Raw genomic sequence first — 22,762 nt, 5'->3', positions numbered from 1 at the left:
TGTATCACTATGAATTAGCCTGAGCATAAGTGCGTCTCATCAGAAAGTCAGTGTAGTCGTCTGTAAAGGAGGGTTGCTGTGGCGCAGTGATAAAGAGGGTGCGCTGGGAACCGCAAGGTTGGTGGTTTGAGTCCTTGCTGCCCGATGTCTGTAGTCGAAATGTCCCTGAGCAAGACACCGAACACCTAATTGCTCCCTGGGCAAAATGTAAAAAAAGCCAGTTTGGAAAAAAGCGTCAGCTAAATGACCTGTAATGTAAAAGGAAACTGGAAGTCTGGGCTTCTATTCAATTTTGGGCTCTACAAAATAAAATGTATTGAGTTGAATGATTTAAGGATTTGTCGGATTGCGCTGTCAAGTGCTGCTATTGACATTGTTCATATTTATGATTTTATTAAGCAAAGTAGACAGTACTTTCAAACTTATTATGTTTTAGTTTATTGTGTCTCCTGGTAGATGAAACCCCCCCCAAAACAGATTTTTGTGTCTAATGCAAGGGTCCAGGGAGAGAGGGTGTCGTATGCTGTACTTGTGAAGCCCTTTGAGGCAAATATGTGATATGCGATATTCCTCTCCTTATCATGTGATTATAGGAATATTAAGCCTCAGATTGTGACACAATGTTAGTCTGTTGTAATGTTTATTTAGGGTTTGCAAGCGATCTTGACGAATGAAGGAATATGAGCTTTCTTCACTCAGTGACCTAAAACTGCATGTCAGGGTTAGAAATGTGGGACTAAAGCTCAAACATCAGTATGAACAATTACAGAGAATGTTGCCTGTTCTAACTCGGCGCACACTATTACTTACACACATTTACATTCTCCGGTGAGTGTCTTTATCACCCTTTACCCCCTGACTGCACGCAAAGCACACGCGCCCACCCACACACACTCCCCGACACACACTTGCATGCAGACCGGCATACAGTAATTGGCCAGTGCTGGGAAATCCTCGCGGCCGGGATGACCGTCGACTCCCGTTGACGGAGCCGGAAAACATGCTGCTGTCTGGGAGGACGCTGGCCTGTTTGTCATCCTTTCCGAGGGCAGCCGAGCACTGCGGGAGATAAACCAGTGGAAAATACTAGGTAATGAGGTAATGATGGAAAAAAGGCAACAAAGCAGAAAAAAAGTAAAGATACATATTTGATTCTTACTAACTGTGCAAACTAACAGTAAATATTGTTGGTAGCCAACAAGATAGGCTATTCCTTTAGCCTGGTAACCCTTCTTACTCACAGGTAATAGGGGGCATTTTTGTTTTAAAGAATCTGGACAAATTGATGATGACAAATGCATTGTGCATGGTCTATTTTTCTCTAAAAGGGGCCAAAATATAATATATGAACATCAATCTGTATTGAAGAAGTTTTAAAAATAGCAATGTATTGACCATACACTCATCCTCACTGTTTGCTGAGGTTAGACATCTAGTGAGACACAACGTCATATTCTCATACAATTGCATTCGATCAGACCTCTTTTCGCAACCTGATGAGTCGCCCCCTGCTGGTCAGCAGAGCGAATGACACTTTTGCTGGCTTCACTTGGCAGCCCGGTTACTGCGTTCACTGGTTCAACAGCGCGTAACCTTGTTAAAAGGTGTTATTTTCACTTACTACTTTAATTAAAAGTAGTAAAAGTATTTACGGTTCACCATGGCGTTCAAAATGATGCTTTAAGGCCGGCAGCCAAACTCTACTTCCTCTGTCGTTATGGTTTGTGTTTTATTTTTAATCTGGTTATTTAATGGAGGTGTAACTGAGGTCGCCAGGGGTGAGGCCTTGTAACGTACACTGTAAGTACAGTAGTTGCACAGTAAGGCCAGCTTTACTTTGGGTCAATGCCACTGCAGATTGTGGCTGGTGAGTAAGAACTTCTTTGCCACGCGCTAGCTTGGGACAGTAAACATCAGGCACAAACACACACATTCAGTGGTCCTCTCATGAAGCGAATTAGACAAACAGGGAAGCAGGCGGCTGCCTCTTGTCTGTTGACTTTCCCTGACCGTTACTTTTCCACTGCTGCCGGTAAAATAATGAAAGCTGAAAATATGTCCTTGTAATTAAACTGTTATATGAGAAGCATCCGGCAGTAGAGAATTGTCTGAAAAAACATTTTTCTAATGCTGCATTGTACTTGAAATCATAAAAATCACTACTTTACCCTGAATGTAGATTTCTTTTGGTGCATAGTTCACGGTCTGGTTCACACCAGAAGACTCAATATCACATTTCCCATCCAAAACAATACATGAGTTGTTTCAGCAACATCAACTTCAATCTCCTTTCATTACACAATGTCTTTCTCTGTGTGCCTCTGATAGGCGGTTATTCTAAAAAGCTGTTTAATATATTGAAGTGCCAGAAATCCCTTATTAGCTTGTATGTAGGAATGTGAAATCTATCTTATTTTGTACATTACAGTGCATGCCTGGGATTGTCAAGGTCAACTGGAAATATGGAAGGACTGGACTGAAGTCCATTCATTTGAACGGGGCATTTAGTGGCAAACCACAGCTAAAGAGTAGGAGTTTTTTTTTAACATGAGAAAAACAGTAAATACTAGTAAACTATAGTTTCCTCCTCATTTTCTCTCTATTGTGTGGGAGCTTTCCTGGTAGCAGTTATATGAGTGTTTTCTGCTGAATTATATAAATAGTCACAATGTTTCTCATCAACAAAAACAGATGTATTGGTCAGGGAGCGTAATGTTGGTTGTAGTCATAAAATTGACCCAGAACAACCCGTGCTGTAGAGATGTGCACGGCAAATAGGTGATGCGTTACCAAAGGGACGTCAGCCTGTAGCAAATATGCAATCCATAAGATAAATGAGATGGTTCACTATAGACCAACGTGGATGTTATAGCTGCTATCGTGGCAAAAAATCATCAAAAGGAGCGCTAATTTGAAACTCCAAAGATCCTGTGTCCTTCCTCCAGCTAAAACTAAATATAGAAGAAAGGAAAATGATGTATGATATATATATTATATTATGGAAATTATATGTGGAAATCATCTACAGGTACAGTTGATATTTGCCCGTATAAGACATGCCTAAAATAGTGAAAAGAAATACATCATGTGCAGACGTCTCTCCTGGTGTAGTGTTTTGTTAACGTAGAGATACTTAGTGCACTAGAAACGACACCTTTCCAGCAGACAAGCATGCAAACATCTCTCGAGAATAAGCCTTGTTTCATGCGTCACTCTCTCGACACCACAGTTCATAAGCCCAGCAGAGTTTCCCCTAAACCTTTTGCAGAAACCTCACCAGAGAAAACAGGCCGACCACATCAGCTGCCGTGGAAGTCCAGGGATCCCTGTGCTGTTATTTCTTCTCCCGAGGTCACATGTGACTCATTGCTTTGACTGGCCACACTTCCAACACTGGGCACAAGGTCTGCTGAAAGCCTCATCCTTTTTTTCAGGCCTGTCTCTCTGTTTCGCTCTGATCCTGCTTGCCTTTGGTGCTCTCTTGAAATGCAGCCTTCATGGGATACACCACCACTTCATTTTCACTCTCCTTTCTTCTCCTCTTTATTCGAATCTGCCTCGATGCATCCACATTCTCTATCTCTTTCATTGCCCCACATTGATAATATAAGTATCCCGTTGAGGCTTTTTCATCAGTTAGCAAAATAAAGACTTGTCCACTGTGATTTCCATCCGAGGGGCCCAGGCAGTGAGAGAGATACAATATCCTGGAACAAGAACTCTGAGGTGGACCGCAGGAAGGGGGGAGAAGAGAATAGGAGAAGGTCAAGAAACCTTTAGGAGGCAACGTTCTTCTTCTCTCCGTCTGTACAACAGGACAGAATAAAATGGTGCGGTGAAGTTTCCTTAAAAAACCTTTGGCGCAAAGATCACTTTAGCCTACTACCTTATAACAAGAACTAAAAAAGTAGTAATAAAACTATAATTTTAGTTGGATGACGTTTGTTGCATTTCTAAACATCAATGTTTCACTGCCGCCATGGAAACCAACTTCCTCCTTCAGATGGGCAACTACTTTCCCTTGTGAGCTAATTAAAGAATTATCATGTTATCCAGTTTTGTTGTTGTGGAATTATGCGCCTGAGTGTAAAATGTCTATTTTAATCTTTTCTTGGGACGAAAGCACCAGATGACTGAAAATGACTCAAATGGTTCTGTTTGCAATGTCTAAACAAATGTAATGCCACTAGGAAGTATAAACATGGGATCACGTATGCACATGTATGATGGGTATTGTCTCCAAATAGGCTTATAATGCCCTAATCACACATTCAGTGATCAAGCAGTACTTGTAGACAGACCTGCTGGTTACTGGCCAGTAACATTATGCTTGGGCCAATTAAACACTTTAACAAGTCAAGCCAATTTTTCATAATGGGGCCAAAAAAACGTTCTCTTTGCGAGCTCCAAACATTATGTACTTCTACAATATCAGTGGAACCGAGTCACTCACGTTAAATGGCCTCCAACCTGTCACCATTGTAGCCTTACAGAAGATTTATAATCCAGCATTGAAAACGAGACTATGAAACTAATAATCCAACATAATTTCTTCTGTGGTTAATTCTCTTTTTTCATTCGTCAAAAGTACTTTCGTGTTCTTTAGCTGTAAGTTGGAGCTCACCAAAATCAAGCTTTACCTGTTCTTGAGTTGCAATATTCTGTATTTCTGTAATTCTGTATATTTTTTTGTCGCTTAGGTAACCATCAACACAACAGTTATCAGTTCCCTTTTTCATTAATTTGTTTATGTAAAGAAGCGGGACATTAATATATGCGGTACAGGTAAACACGCACGCACACCCACGCAATGAGAGGAAGTACATGAACACACACATTGTGGCTAATACGCATTTAGCACAGATCTGAATAAATATAGACTATAAAATCTCCTATCTGCCTGTAGTATGCAAACAAATGGAAAAAGCACAACAAAGAACAAATCTCAACATCTTTGCAGTTGACCAGTTTTATGCCTGATAGACAGAGAGACATTATTATCGATAGATACATACACGGTACACACACGCAGTGGCTGAAGAGACACTTGTCCTTAAATAAGTTTTGACTAGAAATTCAAACTAGGTCAAAAAGTAGTATTAAGTTGACGCGCAAAGAGGAGCCACCCATTCATGGACATAATAAGTCAGTAAGTAGCTTTCTATTAATTTAAAAGCTTGCCTGTGTAGGATCTCCCGCTTTTTTCCTGTACGCGCCTCGGTGCACTCAGTACATGCCTCAGCTCGTGTGCAGCTGTTCCACGTGTACGTGTGTTGGAGAGGGTGGACTTCCAGCTTCCGCTTAACCATTGTTGCGGTGTCCCCCAACCTCGACGCTGAAAGCTGGTGTGTATTTTTTTGCATCGGTCCCTGTGTGTGTTTTAAGTCATCCTGTGGTGAGTTCTGACCTCACCACAAAAGACTTCCCTCACATGCCTCGGAGACCAGTAGGCGTTTATTGTCAGTGCTTACGCTCGGACCTTGAGCTTCTACGTCAGACAAACGGCTAGAAGAATGGATAAAAAGGCCTTTGACATCAGAGGTCTTGTATCAGCATCATATGTCACAATCACAGTGTGAGAGTGCCCTTTTGTTGTTATGCGAGTTATCCAGTGCCCACCATTCATTTTAACCTCAGCGGGGGAGTTTCTCTTTGGCTGCAAAGTTGTACCGTAGATTAAATCTTAAATTAGTTTTTGAAATGTTTATTTAAGATGTAAAACAGAAGTTGGCAGAGCAAGAAGACGTGTCCAACATGTTTCAAATCGGACATGTAGTAGGCAAATGTCATCGGATAAGCCCATTAGAATTAAAAATGGATAAATCATTGCCTGTGTGTATTGTTTTAAAAACCCAGCATGTAAAAACGTGTTTGAGATACTGGCTTTTCTGAGAGAGAAAAAAGCACTGAGACCTGAGGTCCGCTTTCTTACTTTTTCAGCAGATGGAATTTGTAGAACAAATTGTCGTTGCATGACCTTGAATTATTGAACTTGAATCTTGATTTATTGAATCACTTTCTTATTGTATTTCTGTGTTTGTGAACCAACAAAACATATGAATGTTCTTCTATTAAATCATGATAGCAGGGATTTGTATGATACAAATTATACAAATTATATTTGGCACGTCAATCTTGGTTTAGGTTTTTTTTATTAAAAGAAGCTTTCTTCTTAGTTATTTTTGCATTATTTCTAGATATAAGGAATATTTATGTTTTTCAAACAGTTTATTTTACAGTAATTCCATATATTTAGTAGAATTCTACAGTCAAATGGCACAGTACTGCCTAATACATCCTAAGCACTTAGTTATATGATTAGATTTGACTTCGTCAACAGAGGGTAAAGTTATTGTCTTTCTCCATAAATGAGGAATACTCACATTGAACTCTACTATTCGCCAAATGTTTTTTTTAGTGATTTATGTTTAGGGGATATTTGTCTTTCAGACCCTCCTTTCTTCCCTCCGGTCGCGCCCTCGTCATGGATGTTTTTGCATAATAGTAACGCTCTCGTAAGGATGCGACGCTTTATTTTTAGAGAGGAACCCAACCTCCGGGGCAGGGCTGAACGCGGGTAACGAGGTGGGTGGGCACAATGCTCTCCCTCTCTCCCTCTCTCCCTCTCTCTCCCTCTCTCCCTCTCCCTCTCTCGTTCTTTAGCCTCCTGTATAAGTACAGATCCGTGATGGAGGCCCCATCACACCGCATTCCACTTTCGCGCAGTGAAGATGAGCGCTCGGATAACGAAATCCAGCCCGACCATGAACCTGATACTGGTAAGTAAACAGTATTTCCCGCAGCTCTTCTCCTCGCTGAACCGATCTCATCCTCCGCGGCGCACCGACGCTCCTCACTGGGGTTTTTTCTTTTTGCGAAACGCGGATTGCTGTTCCGCTCCGCGCGGTTTCAGATGTAATCGCCTTAGTCCACATTTATTACCCCAATATATTCGCTGACCACGTGCCCACGTGTGCTTTGGGATATAGACGTGATCTTGATGGCATGTGACAGTTTTTGCAGTGTTCATCATGACGTGTTGTCTTATGAAGTAGGCAACATACAAACGCATTTAAATGCCAATCATGTAAAGCAGTTTTATTTATTTATACGTTTCTGATAAAACATATTCATGGTTCTCTCTCTCTCTCTCTCTCTCTCTCTCTCTCTCTCTCTCTCTCTCTCTCTCTCTCTCTCTCTATATATATATATATATATATATATATATAGGATTTATGATATGTATATATACATATCATAAATCCTTGGACGATCTTGTGTATCGTCTAGAGATTTACAAAATAAAACAATTTTAATTTTGAAAATATACCTTTGTTGACCTTTGTTTAATTAAGCTGGTGGTTATTTGCTTTTGATGATTAAAGGAGCGCTCATCTTTCATCCATGTTTTTTTATTCACTGCTGTGACCTCCAAACATACAAAGATCTATGATTTCCATTAATGACTCAATGTTAACTTTGGCTCTCATTTCATTGCTTTTTCTATGGCGCGTTTGAAATGAATGAGACTTCATGGTGCAGATGGTGTTTACTGCCAGTTCGGCACTCATTTGTTCTACAACGCTTTCAGATGGATTTTAAATGAAGGCTTACAGGTCAGGAGCAGTTATTTTCTGGGGTGTGTTTTGTCTCTGGTATTATGTTGGAGCTCAGCAAGTTTTGCATATGTGACGTGCAGATTTGTATCTGGGACATAAACAGGTTGTGGACTGTGGCTACAAAACACTGGACCCACTATCTATCCTCCTACTCTGCAGGTGTAAGCTCAGTCAGTCATTTTTGTTAAGGGACACTTCTTTGTGTGTAAAATAAGTGTGCAGGGAAGTGAAGTACAAACATATATATATGTGATTGTATGTGCACGTGTCAGCTAGTTTCTGCAACCATTTAGTGTGATGCCAACCAGTGTTCCCTCCACTACTTCTCTCGAACGCAAAACAATCAATTTACCAAAAATAGGCTCCTATTTTGTCCCTCACAATTCCTGACGTAGTGTTGTTGTGTTCATCCATTATTCAGTTAGTCATGCAGTCGTTTGGAAGGCCATGCAGCCGTCTATCCAACTAATGAGTCAGCTGCCACAGTCTCAACCATCAGCTCCCGCCAAACAAGTCAATCTGTACCCCTCTGGGGCAGTGGGGTGGGGGGGTGTATGTGCACCTCCTTCACCTGTGCGTGCCCTGATCGTCTCTGACTCATTTGGCTGTCTTTTGTCCGCTGATAGAATACACGCGTTGTTTGGTTCCTTGCCTGAGATGATGTCAGTGGAACACAATTGGAACTTGGTCACAATCCTTAATACCACGTTATTCAACATAATAGCCTTTTGTTTTTGTGCAGACACATGCCTGGCACAGAAGTTAGGGAAGAAGGGAAGTTTAGGGGAGCACAATAATGCAACTGAAGACACCTGTCTGTCAAACATCCATCCGTTCTTCTTGCACAGCCCTGATCCCTGTTATCTATCATCTGTGCTCTCTTTATCTCCACGCCTCTCTCTCCTTCACTCTGTTGTGGCCGTTAGCGCTCCGGCAACTACTTCCCTAAACCTGGCGGCAGGTTCACACGCAAACAGGAGAAGCTGCAGGGCAGGAAGGTCACTTGGCCAAACCGACCTAAACACTGGAGAATGGGTGAGGAAGTGAGCGTGACTGGGGGGAGAGACACATGCAGAGGGTGTGTAAGCCTATTGGATCAACATGTTTTCAACGAACAAGCACCAACGTTTATTCAGAAAGTAACAATTACCTCTGGAAGTCGGTTCGGCACACCTAACTTCCCCTTTCCAGTCAACAGTATTCCTGATAGCAGAAGTACTGGTGTGTTTGTGTCTGTGGGGGGGAGGGACTGAGTAAATATCAGACACAAAGAGGAGAAAGAGAGGCGGTAAAAGGGATACACCGGTTAGGGTCACAATCACAGACTGCAGGCCATCTTTGTTTTATCTTGAATTTGGATTAGTTATATAAAAAACATAAAGACTGATCTGATGCAAATTTCTGTTGTTAAAGTTTATCCTATATGTTTGAATTGTATTTATTTTCCAGGATATGCTCCATTCCAAGCAAAAATACAGAATACAGTACCTGGATGAAAAAGTACTAGTTATGCATCCAAAGTTTGGACAGGTTTTCTCATTGAATGAGAAAACGTCCAGGGACTCCCCCTCCAGTACCATTGGGAGATCATGAAATTGTAAAATGATCTCATTCTACACAAACTTTGATTAATTTGTGGGACTTCCTACCTTCTTCCCTGTTTTAGTTTTTGTATTGCATAATTTAACATCTTTGGGCCTTAAACCGTATTTTGAATGAAACAATGTGAAACAAAGTTTAAGGTAAAAATATCTCACTCTTTGGTGGAACTGCGAACAACTCACAGACATCTTAGTGTGACCTGGAGCTCCAACACAAAATGTCAAAAATTGTATAGAAAGCATACATCATATATTTTATAAATGTTTCATATGCTAATTAATGTATGTTAAATAAAAAAGCTACTGGAGTATAAAGCACAACATTTTCTTTCGGTTCAATTAATCAGCCAAACAGTATAACATTCTGCAGAATTGCAAACATGTGGTCACACATAAGTAAGTCTTATCACAATATTTAAAGCAGCAGATTTGGAATAAGATGCACATTTTGCTTTAGATGCTGTGATGAGTAAGTGAACAAAGACAAAGTCCACAATGTTCACAGGACCCAGCACACACATCCCAGAGCTGGAATCCCCCCTCAGACCACCTGCGTTCTACAGTTAACTGAAGCCATGTGCCTGGTGGATAAGCTGGTGTAGTGTGGTGTGGTCCCTTTGTGACATGGTTCCTCTCCTCATGCCATTCGTTTAAAACTGACCTCTGGCTACTCAAACACTGATTCTCCCCTTTCTCTGAATTTCAGTTTGCTCCACATTTATTGTAACCCCAAGCCTGAATCCGCTGGTAAAATACTGCCGCAAATTTGTCCTGGAAGCATTTGAATATTTCCGCTAACAATAGAAATGAGGACATGTTTTCTGTTTCAAATTGTAATTTATTGAATTTGGTGAGGTTGTTCTCTGAATACAGATGCTCATTTGTTCTCAATTTCCAGACATTTTTCTATTCTTAACCACCAAACGTATCAACCGTCCAAAAAACTTCAACCTGTCTGACGTCTCTTTGCACAGTATTTACGTAATATTCACTGTGACGTTTCGGAGGAAGAGTATTCTAGTGGAAATTAATAGTAATAATTAGTTTTTCATAAAATTGATAAGCCTTTTACCCCGACCCCACTATTTGGAGGCTAATCTCTTTATAAGCACACATGGAAAGCGTACACATTTTAAAGGCTATTTCTTCTAGGTGGCTGAACTCTGTTGTGTTGCTACGGGCCGTCTGTCATCTGGTGCTTGAAGTTCAGCTACACTTGTTTCCCCAAGACCCTCGGCCATCATGACACTTATAATTTAGAAAACAGAGAGGTCACAGAGAAACAAAGAGTCTTATGAACCCTGTCCAGCCGGAGGACTGGTATTATTTCAATAACTACATCATTGAATGTCAGAGGTATTACATGTGTGCCCTAAGTGACGGATAAACACACTGCGGATGACTGTTACTCACCACAATAACATCACACTGGACTTTCACCGTGTCCCTCTTGCGTTGCCCGTTGGGAGAAACAGGCCTGTATATCACCACACTTTACTGACTGTTGTTTGTTTCATTCCAGAGGTGAAAATCTACTAAAAAGCACATGTTCTCTGTTAAAGAATTGGTGAAGACGCTAAGGTTTTTTCTATACTCCCCTCAAGTGGGATTTCCATCTGTTCAACTGTATCAGACGGACCCTGATTTAACCAGTAAACACATTTATACCTTAACCAGTGAGACTGAGAATGATTGAGATCTTTTTTTCTAGCCATCAGCTTCAAACATCGGTTACAATCATTTGCATAGCAGCTGCACTGCCTTGCCCGAGGTCATCTCTGTTAGGAAGAACACTGCCATTACCTTTTGTACCGTAGTGCATTGTTTTCCCTAAGCTGGGTGTGCTCCATGTAGGACGTGACTCTCGTTGAGCTTTGCGCGGTTGATGTGACCTGCATAATTATGGCTGTCATTGGCACTAAACTGCTGTGTAATTTGGGTTCCCGGCGGTTGTTCCTGATGTCATCCGATGGCAGCTTCTAAGGCAACAAGGAGGTGAAAAGTTCAATGTCTCTTTTAGCGGCTGATAGGCTGATTCACGCACGCCACGGGGCATCTTCCCAACATGTGAATTATCAAAAAGTTGACAGATTTATTAAGCTGCAGTGGCTGATTTGGGGGAAGCGTGTTATTCTACTAGGGGTGTAACGGTTCATTCAGTGAATCGATTTATAGATTTATATTCCTGCGATCCAACTGAATCGATCTGTGCTCTGCAAATCGGCATTCCGGACGACATATATCGATTACAAATCGATTGAAATGGTACATCGATTGTATCGATACTTGGAAACTGCACATTGGATTTAAGTACAAAAACGACTGCGAGCGAGACATTTACAAACCAACTTATCGATCCAGCGTGTGGAAACATTTTGGCTTTTGCAAACACAGAGGTGTTCTAAATAAGTCGGTCGCTGTTTGTAGAATATGTAGAAGCCAAATAAAAAACACACGGAAACACGACGCATCTTTCCAGCCATCTACTAAGGCGCCGCCGGATTAAACCACGCCGACAGTCAGGCACCTCTAGCAGCGTCACCGCTGCAGCAGCAGCAGGTTACTCCAGCTCTGCAGACACCTCAGGCCTCGCCAGCACCAAACTCAACATCACAGTAACAATTGCCAAGTTTAGCTGTAAAGACATGCGACCCTACAATGTGGTTGAAAATCCGGGGTTCTGTGAATTGATCCAAACATTGTGTAATTATTATGTAATGTTTACATTGAAAATGGCACTTGATTCAAATAAAAGGTTAAAACATTTGCCTGATTTCCTTACAAGAAACAACAGGGATCTCGGAAACTTTGCCTGCACTGTCCAGTAAAGTTACTGAATCAATTTCAAGTCACTGAATCAAATCGAATCGAATCGTTCTAATTTAACCCAGATCGTCCATGAATCGAATCGGTAACCATGAATCGCGATTCGAATCAAATCGTTGTTAAAATGAATCGTTATACCCCTATATACTACCTTAAGTGTGTCCGAACTAGACACTAACAGAATCGTTTCAAATTAAGTCGTGTAACATTTCAGCTGCAGTCAAACAAAAACTACTGTGTCGTAAGAGGGAAAAGAAAATATAAACATGATATTAAAGGTGTGATCTTACCTTGATGTGCAAAATAATTGGAACTGTTCCCAGAATAATCCTGACTTGGAAACTTCTTAATTGATTGGATTTGGTCTTATGACAGTATGACTTCAGGAGCAACCCCCCACTCCTGCCCCTCCTCACCATACTCAACAGTACCGTGTCTGCTGTGGAGCCCTTCAGGTTTCTGGGATCCACAATTTCCCGGGACCTGAAGTGGGCCTCCGACACCAAAACCATCAGGAAGAAGGCCCCAAAGAGATTATGTGCGCCAGCTCTGGAATTACAACCTTCCTCGGGGAGCTCCTGTTCTACTCACCCATCCTCCCCTCCGTTCTCTCTTCTTCCATCGGCGTGTGGTTCGGATCGGCCACGCCACAGGACAGGAACAGATCACATGGGATCATCAGGTCTGCAGAGAGAACAATTGGCTCCAGCCTGACCTCCATCCTGCACCTGTGAACCTCCAGAGTGAGGAAACGGGCAGGAAAGATTATTGCAGACCCTTCACACCCTGGACACAAACTGTTCCATGTTCTCCCCTCTGCTAGGCGCTATAGAACCCCGAATGCCAAAACCACCGGATCCATTTCCCACAGGCCTTCTCCCTATCGAACAATTTATATATATACTGTACGTGGTTAGTGAAGGACAAAAGCGGTCAAAATCAATGAAGCTGATATTCTGATTCTGAAGAGCAGGACTGTGGTTATTGATTCCTGCTGTGGACACCCATGCTACAAACATACAGATGCAGCCATGGTTCTGCACAGCGAGGGGCTGCGGATGAAAGCCTTCCGCCCAATGTTGTGCTCAGAGGTCCACACTGTAGGTTTTGCCCGGGAAAACCACTGCGCTTGTTTGAAGTTTAGGTTTCTATTTTGGTGTATAAAACCATTCATCTATTTTTAGTGTCCATGTCTGAAAGGACCGCCATTGCAAAAGGAAACAAAAAGAGTGTGTCGTGCATCATTTCTGGTTAGTAACTAACTAACTAAAATGTTTGCACAGTGCAATAGAGGATTGAATGAAAACAAAAAAATGCAGATATTAAGCAGCACATGATCTATGGAAGAGACATGCGCACACACACACACACACACACACACACACACACAGACATTGTATCATATTGTGTTTCGTGGTTTCAGCTTTAAAGTAAATGGTATACATAGACACACACACGCAGAAAGGAGATCAATGATGTGTGGCGAGTAAACTGTATAAAGGAGTGGGTTTAGTGTTTTGTACTCTGGTGGTGAATTGGGAAAGCCCAGTAACCTCCAACCGTTCTTGTTATGAATAGCAGCCAGGAGAGGAGGCCGCAGCGCACACAGACCAACACTGAGGAAGACGATAATTGAACATGAACATCAACAAACATGCACACACACACATTTCTGCATGTGTGCACTCCTGCACACATGCATGAAAGTTAGTTGTTGTTTTTGTTATTGTTGTTGTTGTTGTATGAATTCACACAAACATGGTGGGAATTTGCAGAAAACCTCATACAATGCGAGTACGACTTATTCTTAGCTGGTCCAAGCTGTGAGAACTTATCTCTGCCAATGGGAAATCCACAAAGCCAATGGCTGAGGGACTTCGGGGTGTAAGGAACTAGTCTGCATGTGGCCTTGACCAGCTGCTTCGCTGCATGTCAAACATGGTCACCAACTGATATCTTGGATTTTAGGCAACGGCTTGTTAATTTCCACCCAAACGACGATACATGAGCTTGTTTTTGAGGCAATAGCTGAATGTGTCCATCGCAGAGGCCTCACTTAACAGTCCCCCACCCAACAGTTTGTCCATATTGATGGATTGCGGGGAAGACATATGGGTGTGGTGTGCTCTCGCTGCAGGGCCCTATTAAACTGATGTAAATCAGGGTCGAACCACGTCAGATGCTTTTCAGTTAGAAAGGAACACGTCCACAGAGCTTAATAGCTTTGGAAAATCCTTAAGATTCTGAAAAACAATGCCAAGAGTAAAATGACGCCTACAGAATTTAGCATTGTTATTTGAGGGCAGCATAAAAGGGATAGCATTGGTTCCTACAAAAACAAAAGGTTAGGGTTGTTTAAAATGTTGATCTTGTGCTCCTGTGCAGTGAGACATATCCATGAAACTAAAGCTGAAAGGTCTGAGTCCCAGACCGGCTTTCTCTAAAGCACAGGAAATCCGTAGGACTCTGTGTTCACCAGAAGCTTCAACTACAGCCCTGATCTTTCTTTCAACTCCTTACTGGAAGCTTTGGCTCCTAAAAAATGAAACAAATATTCAAAACTTCAGCCAAAGAGGAGCTGTGCACCTGATGGGTTTTATTAGAGATTCGTCACAGCCGTTGACTCCAAACTACCACTAAACAATTTTGTTCTTTTTCTTGCAGCTCTTCACATCCTCTCTCTCCTTGGCCTTCCAGCAACAGGACCTGCCGCCAAAGTACCAGTACCTTGACCCTGTGACGTCTGACCTCCTAGTATGTGACCAGTGCCCTCCTGGCACAGCCGTGAAACGACACTGCACCGTGGACTCGCCCACAGAGTGCCAGGCCTGTCCCGAGAGGCATTTCGCTGAGAATTGGCACTGGGGAGACACCTGTCAATACTGCACCTCGGTATGTACCAGCACAAAGGGTTTATCAAAGGTTCTTTTTGAAAAACAGTTTTTGTGATATACACTTCTGAGGCCAAATCCCTGTCAGGAAGTCCACAAAATGTTTTTACCTGCTCCTCTGCTTATGCACGACTACGTGGTTTGTTCTGAATTTTAGCAAAGCATCCAGTATTTCTTCAAACCAGTTGTTGTTCCTGATAATTAAAGTTTGAAAGGTCATTGTGGTCGAGTGACATATCTCTCTTGAGGTTTTTGTGCATCCCTGTTATAGTATCTCTTTTGACTGCATGTGAAGCTGTTGTACTCTTCACATACGTGCAATGCGAATCAGCATCAATGTGAATGTAGGTCTGTACATGCAGCAGCCCTGTTTCATTGTGTGTGTGTGTGTGTGTGTGTGTGTGTGTGTGTGTGTGTGTGTTTAGGTGTGCAAAGAGAGACAGCTGGTGAAGCAGCAGTGCAACAGCACTCATGACCAGCTGTGTGAGTGTGCTCCTGGTTTCCACCTAGTGGTGGAGTTTTGCATCCCACACAGTACCTGTTCGCCTGGCTACGGAGTGACAAAATTAGGTAAGAGTAAGATTCACATTATACATATTATTATGTGATTCTGCTGGTAGGTGCCTTTGTTTTACAGAATAGTTTGGGTAAAGAAGGATAAATTATTGTGTTTTACCAGTCAAAACGTAAGCTTGATTTTAATTGGAGCTCTCTAATGAAAGGTATAAGCAACCGAAATAAATCAGAAAGAATAATGTGATCACTTATCTGACTTATGTGACGTGTGTGCAAATGTGTTATTGGATGTTTGTATACACCGCATAATGTATACATATTCAGTCTCCCCGCTTCTTTGAAATCATATGGAAATCAGTTAAATCTCAGATATATTTTACAGGTGTGTCAGGGAGGAACCCTCATGCTGTCGCAGAGACAGGATCAGTTACAGATCAGCAAGATTTCCTCCCTCCTACATCAATAGAATATGTCTCTCTCTTCTTCTGAATCACTTCCAGATGCAGACATCTCTTTTAACTTTTTTCAATAACTCTTTCTTAGAACTGCTCTTCGTCGGTTTCTCAGTTTTCTGACTTTCACACGCAGACCCACGGTTCAGTTTGAATTTGCACCGTTTTTAACAAAATGATGTCACGGCAATTATTTCTGAACTGTCCCTATATCCTTTCAGAAGGTCCTCCTCAAGGACAATTGCGTAGAAAAGGATCACTTCCCATTTCCATCATGTGACAAATATCTATTATATTCCATGCTGTCATGTTCACACCGTGACTTACCCAAACTTAATTTTAGCTTGAATTGTTTCAAAATAACCAGAATGATTTAAATCAGTACTCCCTCATGACTCTGTATGTACAAAGGTTTATCTGGGAGTTTAGTTTGAATGAAATTAGCTGGTTTTTGATTCTCTGGGTTTCATCTGGTCAATTCATATTGCTTATATGGGATATTTAATTACATATCAGTCAAGTAAATGCCGTTGACCTTGTGGGTTCTCCCCTCCTGGCCCCTCTTGACCACCATTTCTCATTATAGTTAATTGTAGTGGGTTCCAGGAGAAAATCAATCTTAATCAATACATCTTTTGGGAAAGCATTGCTCATCTTCAAAAGTTAAGTCCCTGTTTGCATCAGTATCAGTTGTTTAAGATACACAGCTATTCGTAAAATATATCCTTATTTATTATGTCATTTATTGCCCAGTTAACAAATGGCACTAGAATGACTATACATCCAATCATCTCTGAGTGTGTTGAATGTGCTCCATCAATTGTTCCTCTTCGTGCATATTTTACAACATCACAGGAACCAGATCAACAGTTTCTCTTTAAATGAAATGGTATAGCCCTTCACCCACAATCCTAAAGCTCTGTTTCCTCTTTAAATTTACTGCCGAGTGTTCGGCATATGATGTCTACCATAAACATTCCTTGTGTGGACGACTTACCTATCCACCTGACCATGGATTGAGTCTTGAAATGAAAAAGCATTTTGCAGGAAGATTTCTTTGTTGTACGCTCGGATTTCTTTCGTTGAACACTGCCGTTTGAGTCACTCAAGTATTACCTCTCTTAAGAATGAAATACGTTTTACTGGAGAGGGCAACCCTTGTTTCTTCAAAGGCAAAGATTGTCTCTAAAACTGAAAGCATATATAGCCTACGGGTAAATGTTTTGTCAAACGTTGCGTATTAGTGTGGAATCACTGGTTCTCTGCTTTCAGAACAACACATCAATACCCTTTTAGAGTCTAATGCTTCCTCACGGTACAGCACCAAATTATCAAGCCAGATGCAGTCATTATCATGGTAGATGTCTGACCTGATTGCAGATTCTCTCCTTGGTACGTCCGCAGTGATTGTGGCCGATTTAAAGTGAGGTTGATGCAGAATGGGATGTTTCTACCGGAGCCGCAGCAGAAACTGGCAGAACGCTGGCAGAACGCTGGCACGAGGCTTCGCGTGTCATGCATTGAGGAATTCTGGTTATAATCTGACATCCTGTACTATCTGACACCACACGACAAGACAAACACAACTGGTTCTGTGAATTCTCTTGCACAGATGTACAGTCGGATCTGAAAGATTAATGATACGCTGCAGACATGAGGCAGCGTTTTAGAGGATTCCCTTCTCCGAAACTGAAGGACTGACAAAAATGTGTTATTTGATTCCTTGACGTGTGGTTTAAAGCGTTAAACAATAGGATGTTAGAAACCCGATGCCTCAGTCATTCTTTAAGGACTCCTTACCTTTGATCTCCTAATTTGTCTGTTTCTAGTTTTATCTCTAAATGAATGCAAGAATTGTCTATTTATGTTTTGGGAACTGATTTTATCGAACTAGGGAAGAAAGAGTATTAAAATAATTCCGAAGAATTATTTTCATTATAAATTACATCAAATTCATTATAACAAATAGTTTGCTTTGACCTGGAAATCAAAAAAGTAGTTGAGCTCTTACTTACCAGGTGAAGTTTGAAATCTATTTTTTAAGGGGGACTAACAAAACTAAACAAAAAAAGACTAAAAAGAAGATAGAGCTATAACATAACATATAATATGATAAGCTAAAGGTAGCACAGATTGTTGCTAACCTGTTGTAGTTAATATATCTAGACCGTAGAGCTACAGTAGCACTATGATGGTAATGTGCTGACATGCTATTTCTGCATTGAAGGAGGGAATCCACAGATAAATAACAAGATTAGTGCCAGCTTGTGAAACCATATTACAGCTAGACCTGCACATTTTTGTGCTGTACGTACTTTGTCATCAGTGCTGCAGGAAACATCAGCACTTTGCTGTGTGCGTATCAGCCAGCGGTTTCATGTCTGCATGCTAAGGGTTGAAACTGTTCAAAGGAAGAAGGAAACTAATCAAAGGTCAAATCTGAATTGAGCACAAATTGTCCTCCTCCCACAAGTTTTCACTTCTGCGCGTCAGAAATAGAAACAAAATGAGGGTGTTTTACTACATAGACATAATGGGTCATGCGTGTTGCTGGCCATGTACCAGGTATTCTTGTGCTTTACATTAATGTCTACGAGGTTTACTGTAATGTATCGAATGGAAAGAAACAGTAAGGGTTGTAAAATGTCACTGTAGTTAAAGGTAAAACCTTTGAATTGATCTCAATAGTGGATTGAGAAAAATAGTCATTACGGCCAACATTTGATGTCATTAAATAATAAACACATCTAGTTTTAAAATGATTATCTTTTTCTTATACTATTACTTTAGCAATGTTGTTACTTTGTTGTTACTAAAATCAGCTTTCAGATTAGTTTTGATGATACATTCTTTGTATAGTCAGTAAGTAATGAGTCATTCCAAAGGTCACACCATGATCGGGTCTCCTGAAGCCTTGTCACATGTTGTGTGACATTGTTGTGGTCGTAGCTCTTGGAATCACATCCTCTCGATGTCCTTGACCGGCAAGAGATTGTGAGTCATGATGTGTTCTACCACTAAAAAGAAGCCTCAGATAGTACAGACGGGAAAACTCTGTAAGGCCACTTGAACTGTATTATTTCTGTCACAATCAGATTTCAATCCGTTACAATTGACATGTTGTCCATCTCCTCCAGGTACACCGGTGAGTGACACCACATGTGACCGTTGTCCCGCTGGTCATTTCTCCGGCGGGGACTCGGCCTCTGAGGCATGTCAGCGCCACAGAAATTGCTCTGATTTGGGTTTGAAGACGCTGAGATGGGGCACGTCCACTTCAAACAGCCTCTGTGACACTCCGGACAAGACGGCGACGCTGGAGTGCTCTCAGCGTCACACTCTGTGCCACACTGGTAATGCACCCATTCCGTCTGTAGCAATCACTATCAGAAGGCCATCCAGGAGGGTCTTGGGACTAATGCAGGGTGGAATCAGGGGAAGAGATTGTTTCTACAGTGAATACTCTGCACACACACGCACACACAAACAATTACGTTTTTGAGCTAACCTCCATTGTCAACAACTTAAACTCCGCCAGGGACGAATTATATCAGAAATGTGGTGATCTTCATTCCTGAAATCGGGGGATTTCCTCGGTCAGGTTCTTCGTCAAAATTCCACTCTTTTCTAAATTCTTGCGAGTCGGAAAAACCAACACATGAGAGAAAAACCAAAGCCAAGGGTTGAATGGGATGTTTACGCTACTGCTGTCATGTTGATCATCACCGGGTCATGTTGATGGATCAATTACTCCGTTCACTGTCGCATCCTCAAACTACAATAACAGAGGAAACTCAGTCAAGCACAGCGAGCTGCTTAGTCTTTGTTACTCAGACTTAAACTACAACAGATGTGTACAATTCATTTAAGGAGGAGGAGAGACCTTAAATATGACAAAGAGATCTCGAAGCCTGAGAAACCACAGTCTCTAAAGAACACACACATGCAGGTGCTCAGACCCTGGCACACTTGTGCATACCGAATACGACACTTAGGATCGAGCGCACAAAGCTGTCGCCCCTCCGGGAGGGTGATGCTCTCCTTAAACACTCAACAAATTTTCTTTCTACGGAATAATAGAACACAGATTCTCTGAAGTGAATCCGGTTAGTTAAGCGGGGCTTTTTAAAGGATTTTGGATTCTCAAAGTTGCCTCAAGATTTGGAGAAAACCACCAGGACCTCAATGACAATTATGGAACAAGCCATACTTTAATGATCTGAGAAATAAGGCTAATATACTCTTCACATTAAACTCAACCATGCTATAGCTATGTTGGTTTAACTGAAGTTTTTTAACTGTATTTCCTGGTATCTTTTCATGTTCACGTGCTTCATTACTGTAAGTTACAGTTGACAGTTTCACATCGTCAGCTTTGTCTGTTCTTCGTAATACAAAAACTCCGCTCTTTGCAAACATAATTTACCTCAGAAGGAAACCCTGGAAACGTACACGTGTAGGTGTTAGGTGTCAGTCAGTCAGCAGCAAAGTGTCGGCCGCACCCACAATAGTAACTGCTACTCGCTTCAGTTCAACATGCGGCTCAGGTTGCTTTGGTGCAGAGCAATACAGAGGGGCTCAGTTGACTGATGTCAATTGTGGTTCAACGCTGTCACCAGAAACAGAGCAAATCCTTGATTCTGCTCCTTGTTTCTGCTTTACAAGCCAACGGTTTGAACACACACGCACAAACAAGTATAATCGACTGCAGATGTATAATAGGCCCATTGAACCAAACTATGGAATCAGAATCTATGCTAATCATTGACTGTGGACTGCGGTTGAACAATGCAATTTTATTGACTTTGGTCATTTTGTCTAATCGTATAATGTGCCCACTGCTATGAATAATTTTTAATAAAAACTCTCCCTGTCTGTCTCTTAAAATGTATCCAGATGTGACTCTGTGTGAGGAGGCAATCTTTCAGTCCCTCTCATCCCTGCGACTGTCCTCGGTGCCCCTGGAGCGCCTGTTGGAGAGTCTTCCCGGTCATAAGGTGGACCGTAAGAGCTTGGAGAGGCTGAAGAAGGCCTGTCCTCCCCAGCAGCAGGTCCTCCAGCTGCTGCGACTGTGGAGGAAGCAGAACAAAGACCAGGACAAGATGTACGCCATCATACAAGGTACAGAAAAAGTGCACTTTTTAAAAAAAATTAACTTTAATTCCAGCTCTAGATTTGTGTATTAATGGGCACATCCTGTCCCTTCAGGTATGAACCACTGTGAGAAGAAAGTCTCCCGCTGCAACAGCCTAAGAAATTTGACCCTAGACGACCTCCTGAAGGTCACCAACAGCCTGCCGGGCGTCAAAGTTCCACAGGAGGATGTGCGGGCCGTGGTCTCTACTTGCCTCCCCAGGCAGTACATCCTGCAGCTTCTTCACCTCTGGAAGACAGCGAACCATGAGGTGGATCTATCCAAAGCTCTGTCTCACAGTCTGAGGATGCTGCGCAGCCAGGCGGCACCACGCTATCTGCTGAAAGGCCTGAAGAAGATCAGCCGTATCATAGGAACCACCTCCACGCACAAGATGTATGAGAAGATGTTTGTGAATATGCTGCACGACGAGTCGTGTTTTAAGGCTCATAAGCCGTTAAATGAATAGAAATATATACGGCGCCCCGTAGCATGAAAACACACTAATGCATTGTCCGACAAAGAACACACAAACACACACTTAAATGTATGTGAAAGAGTAACACTCATGGGTTACATGAAAAAGCACAGGTTTCATCAAATGATATCGAGCTCTGCATATAATGCTTAACTGTAACACAAGGGAAAGACAGGGAAGTAGATGCTTCCTTCCCATAGATTTTTTACCAAAATAGGGATGTTTTGATTATTTGAGGTAGCATGAAATGCTAATTACTTCACCCTCACTCTACAGTTTATTTCTGTGGTGATTAAACTAATGAAAGAAGGAAAAACTATCACTCTTCTGTGTACTCAAGGTAGACTAAAAGGTAAAACTAAAACTAAAAAAGAGGTTGCCTGGGAACATTTCGACCGGAGTCTGTGAAAAATGAAAAACTATTTAAGATGTAAATAGCACACTGTTTTATGGAAGATGGGCTGGCAGATGTAGTGTTTTTGTTATTGTTACTATCTCACTGATTGAGAAGAAGAACTTAGTTTCATAATTAAATAGATGTATTTCTGCCATTTTCCTTTGTCTGTTGGTTCGTTCTAGACTGCTGGCAAGTAAAGCTCTTTTTTTTTTAATTGTCAGCTTTTTGAATGTACAAAGGAGTGCAATTGTTTTCTATTTAAAAATATATATTTAGTTTCTGAATATGTAAAGGCTTGTTTTTTTATTACTTTATCAGAAATACTGGATTCCAAATGCTGCAAGTTCATGAACTGATTTGTTTTATATTTTGTTTCATCACTTATACTATTAAGTGTATGATCTTGTTGTATATATGCCCAACTGTTCCTCTCTAAGCTTGTGTAACTTGTGAACACTATTGATCTGATTAAAATCAGTTTGTAAAAAGAAACGTTCTTTCTTCATAGATGCGAGCTGAATTTGACCTGAGATTCTACAGCTGCTCCTGCTTATTTACACGATGACAGAGGTGAGAGTGGCCCGTTGCCACCTCATCATCCTCTGGTTGGCTATCCGCCCGGTCCGCTGCACAATCTTAGTTCAAACCATCTGTTTGACAATTAAACCAAACTTTTGTTTTTAGGTTTGCTGTAGGATCGCTTGGCCAGCCAAATAAACAATATTTAATATGGCCCTGGCTAGGAGGAGAACTGCTTTGTTGCTTTGCCAGTTTCCGTTAAGAAATAACACACAATGCTGCTAGCTTGTATCCCTGCAGCGATGGGAGAACCAGGGCCGCGTGGGACA

The 22,762-nt window shown here is 41.6% G+C and overlaps 1 protein-coding gene and 1 long non-coding RNA gene across 2 annotated transcripts; one reads left to right on the top strand and one right to left on the bottom strand.

The window, feature by feature from the left end:
• Positions 1 to 625: 625 nt before the first annotated feature.
• Positions 626 to 18,071, bottom strand: LOC120810109 (uncharacterized). Its single transcript, XR_005710196.2, has 3 exons — positions 17,921 to 18,071; positions 12,638 to 12,782; positions 626 to 1,059 (listed from the first exon to the last, which is right to left on the bottom strand). It is a non-coding gene; the product is annotated as an uncharacterized LOC120810109 (long non-coding RNA).
• On the top strand, positions 4,735 to 22,406 carry LOC120810091 (tumor necrosis factor receptor superfamily member 11B). The gene is made up of 6 exons (XM_040164359.2): positions 4,735 to 6,779; positions 14,711 to 14,938; positions 15,363 to 15,507; positions 19,043 to 19,258; positions 20,802 to 21,026; positions 21,114 to 22,406. Exons 1-6 carry the CDS (start codon positions 6,732 to 6,734, stop codon positions 21,506 to 21,508), a joined length of 1,257 nt encoding a protein of 418 aa, XP_040020293.2. The 5' UTR covers positions 4,735 to 6,731; the 3' UTR covers positions 21,509 to 22,406.
• Positions 22,407 to 22,762: the final 356 nt, after the last annotated feature.

This window comes from Gasterosteus aculeatus, chromosome 20 (genome assembly GCF_964276395.1).
Source record: "Gasterosteus aculeatus chromosome 20, fGasAcu3.hap1.1, whole genome shotgun sequence".
Taxonomy (NCBI): Eukaryota; Metazoa; Chordata; class Actinopteri; order Perciformes; family Gasterosteidae; genus Gasterosteus; species Gasterosteus aculeatus.
The sequence above is the reverse complement of the archived record's forward strand: the minus strand, read 5'-3'. Positions and strand labels throughout refer to the sequence as shown.

Excerpts from the sequence above, each read along its gene's own strand:
- LOC120810091 (XM_040164359.2), top strand. The coding sequence starts at position 6,732 with ATGAGCGCTCGGATAACGAAATCCAGCCCGACCATGAACCTGATACTG. Across the intron at positions 14,939-15,362 it reads CCTGTCAATACTGCACCTCG|GTGTGCAAAGAGAGACAGCT; the intron begins GTATGTACCAGC and ends GTGTGTGTTTAG. Across the intron at positions 15,508-19,042 it reads CTACGGAGTGACAAAATTAG|GTACACCGGTGAGTGACACC; the intron begins GTAAGAGTAAGA and ends CATCTCCTCCAG.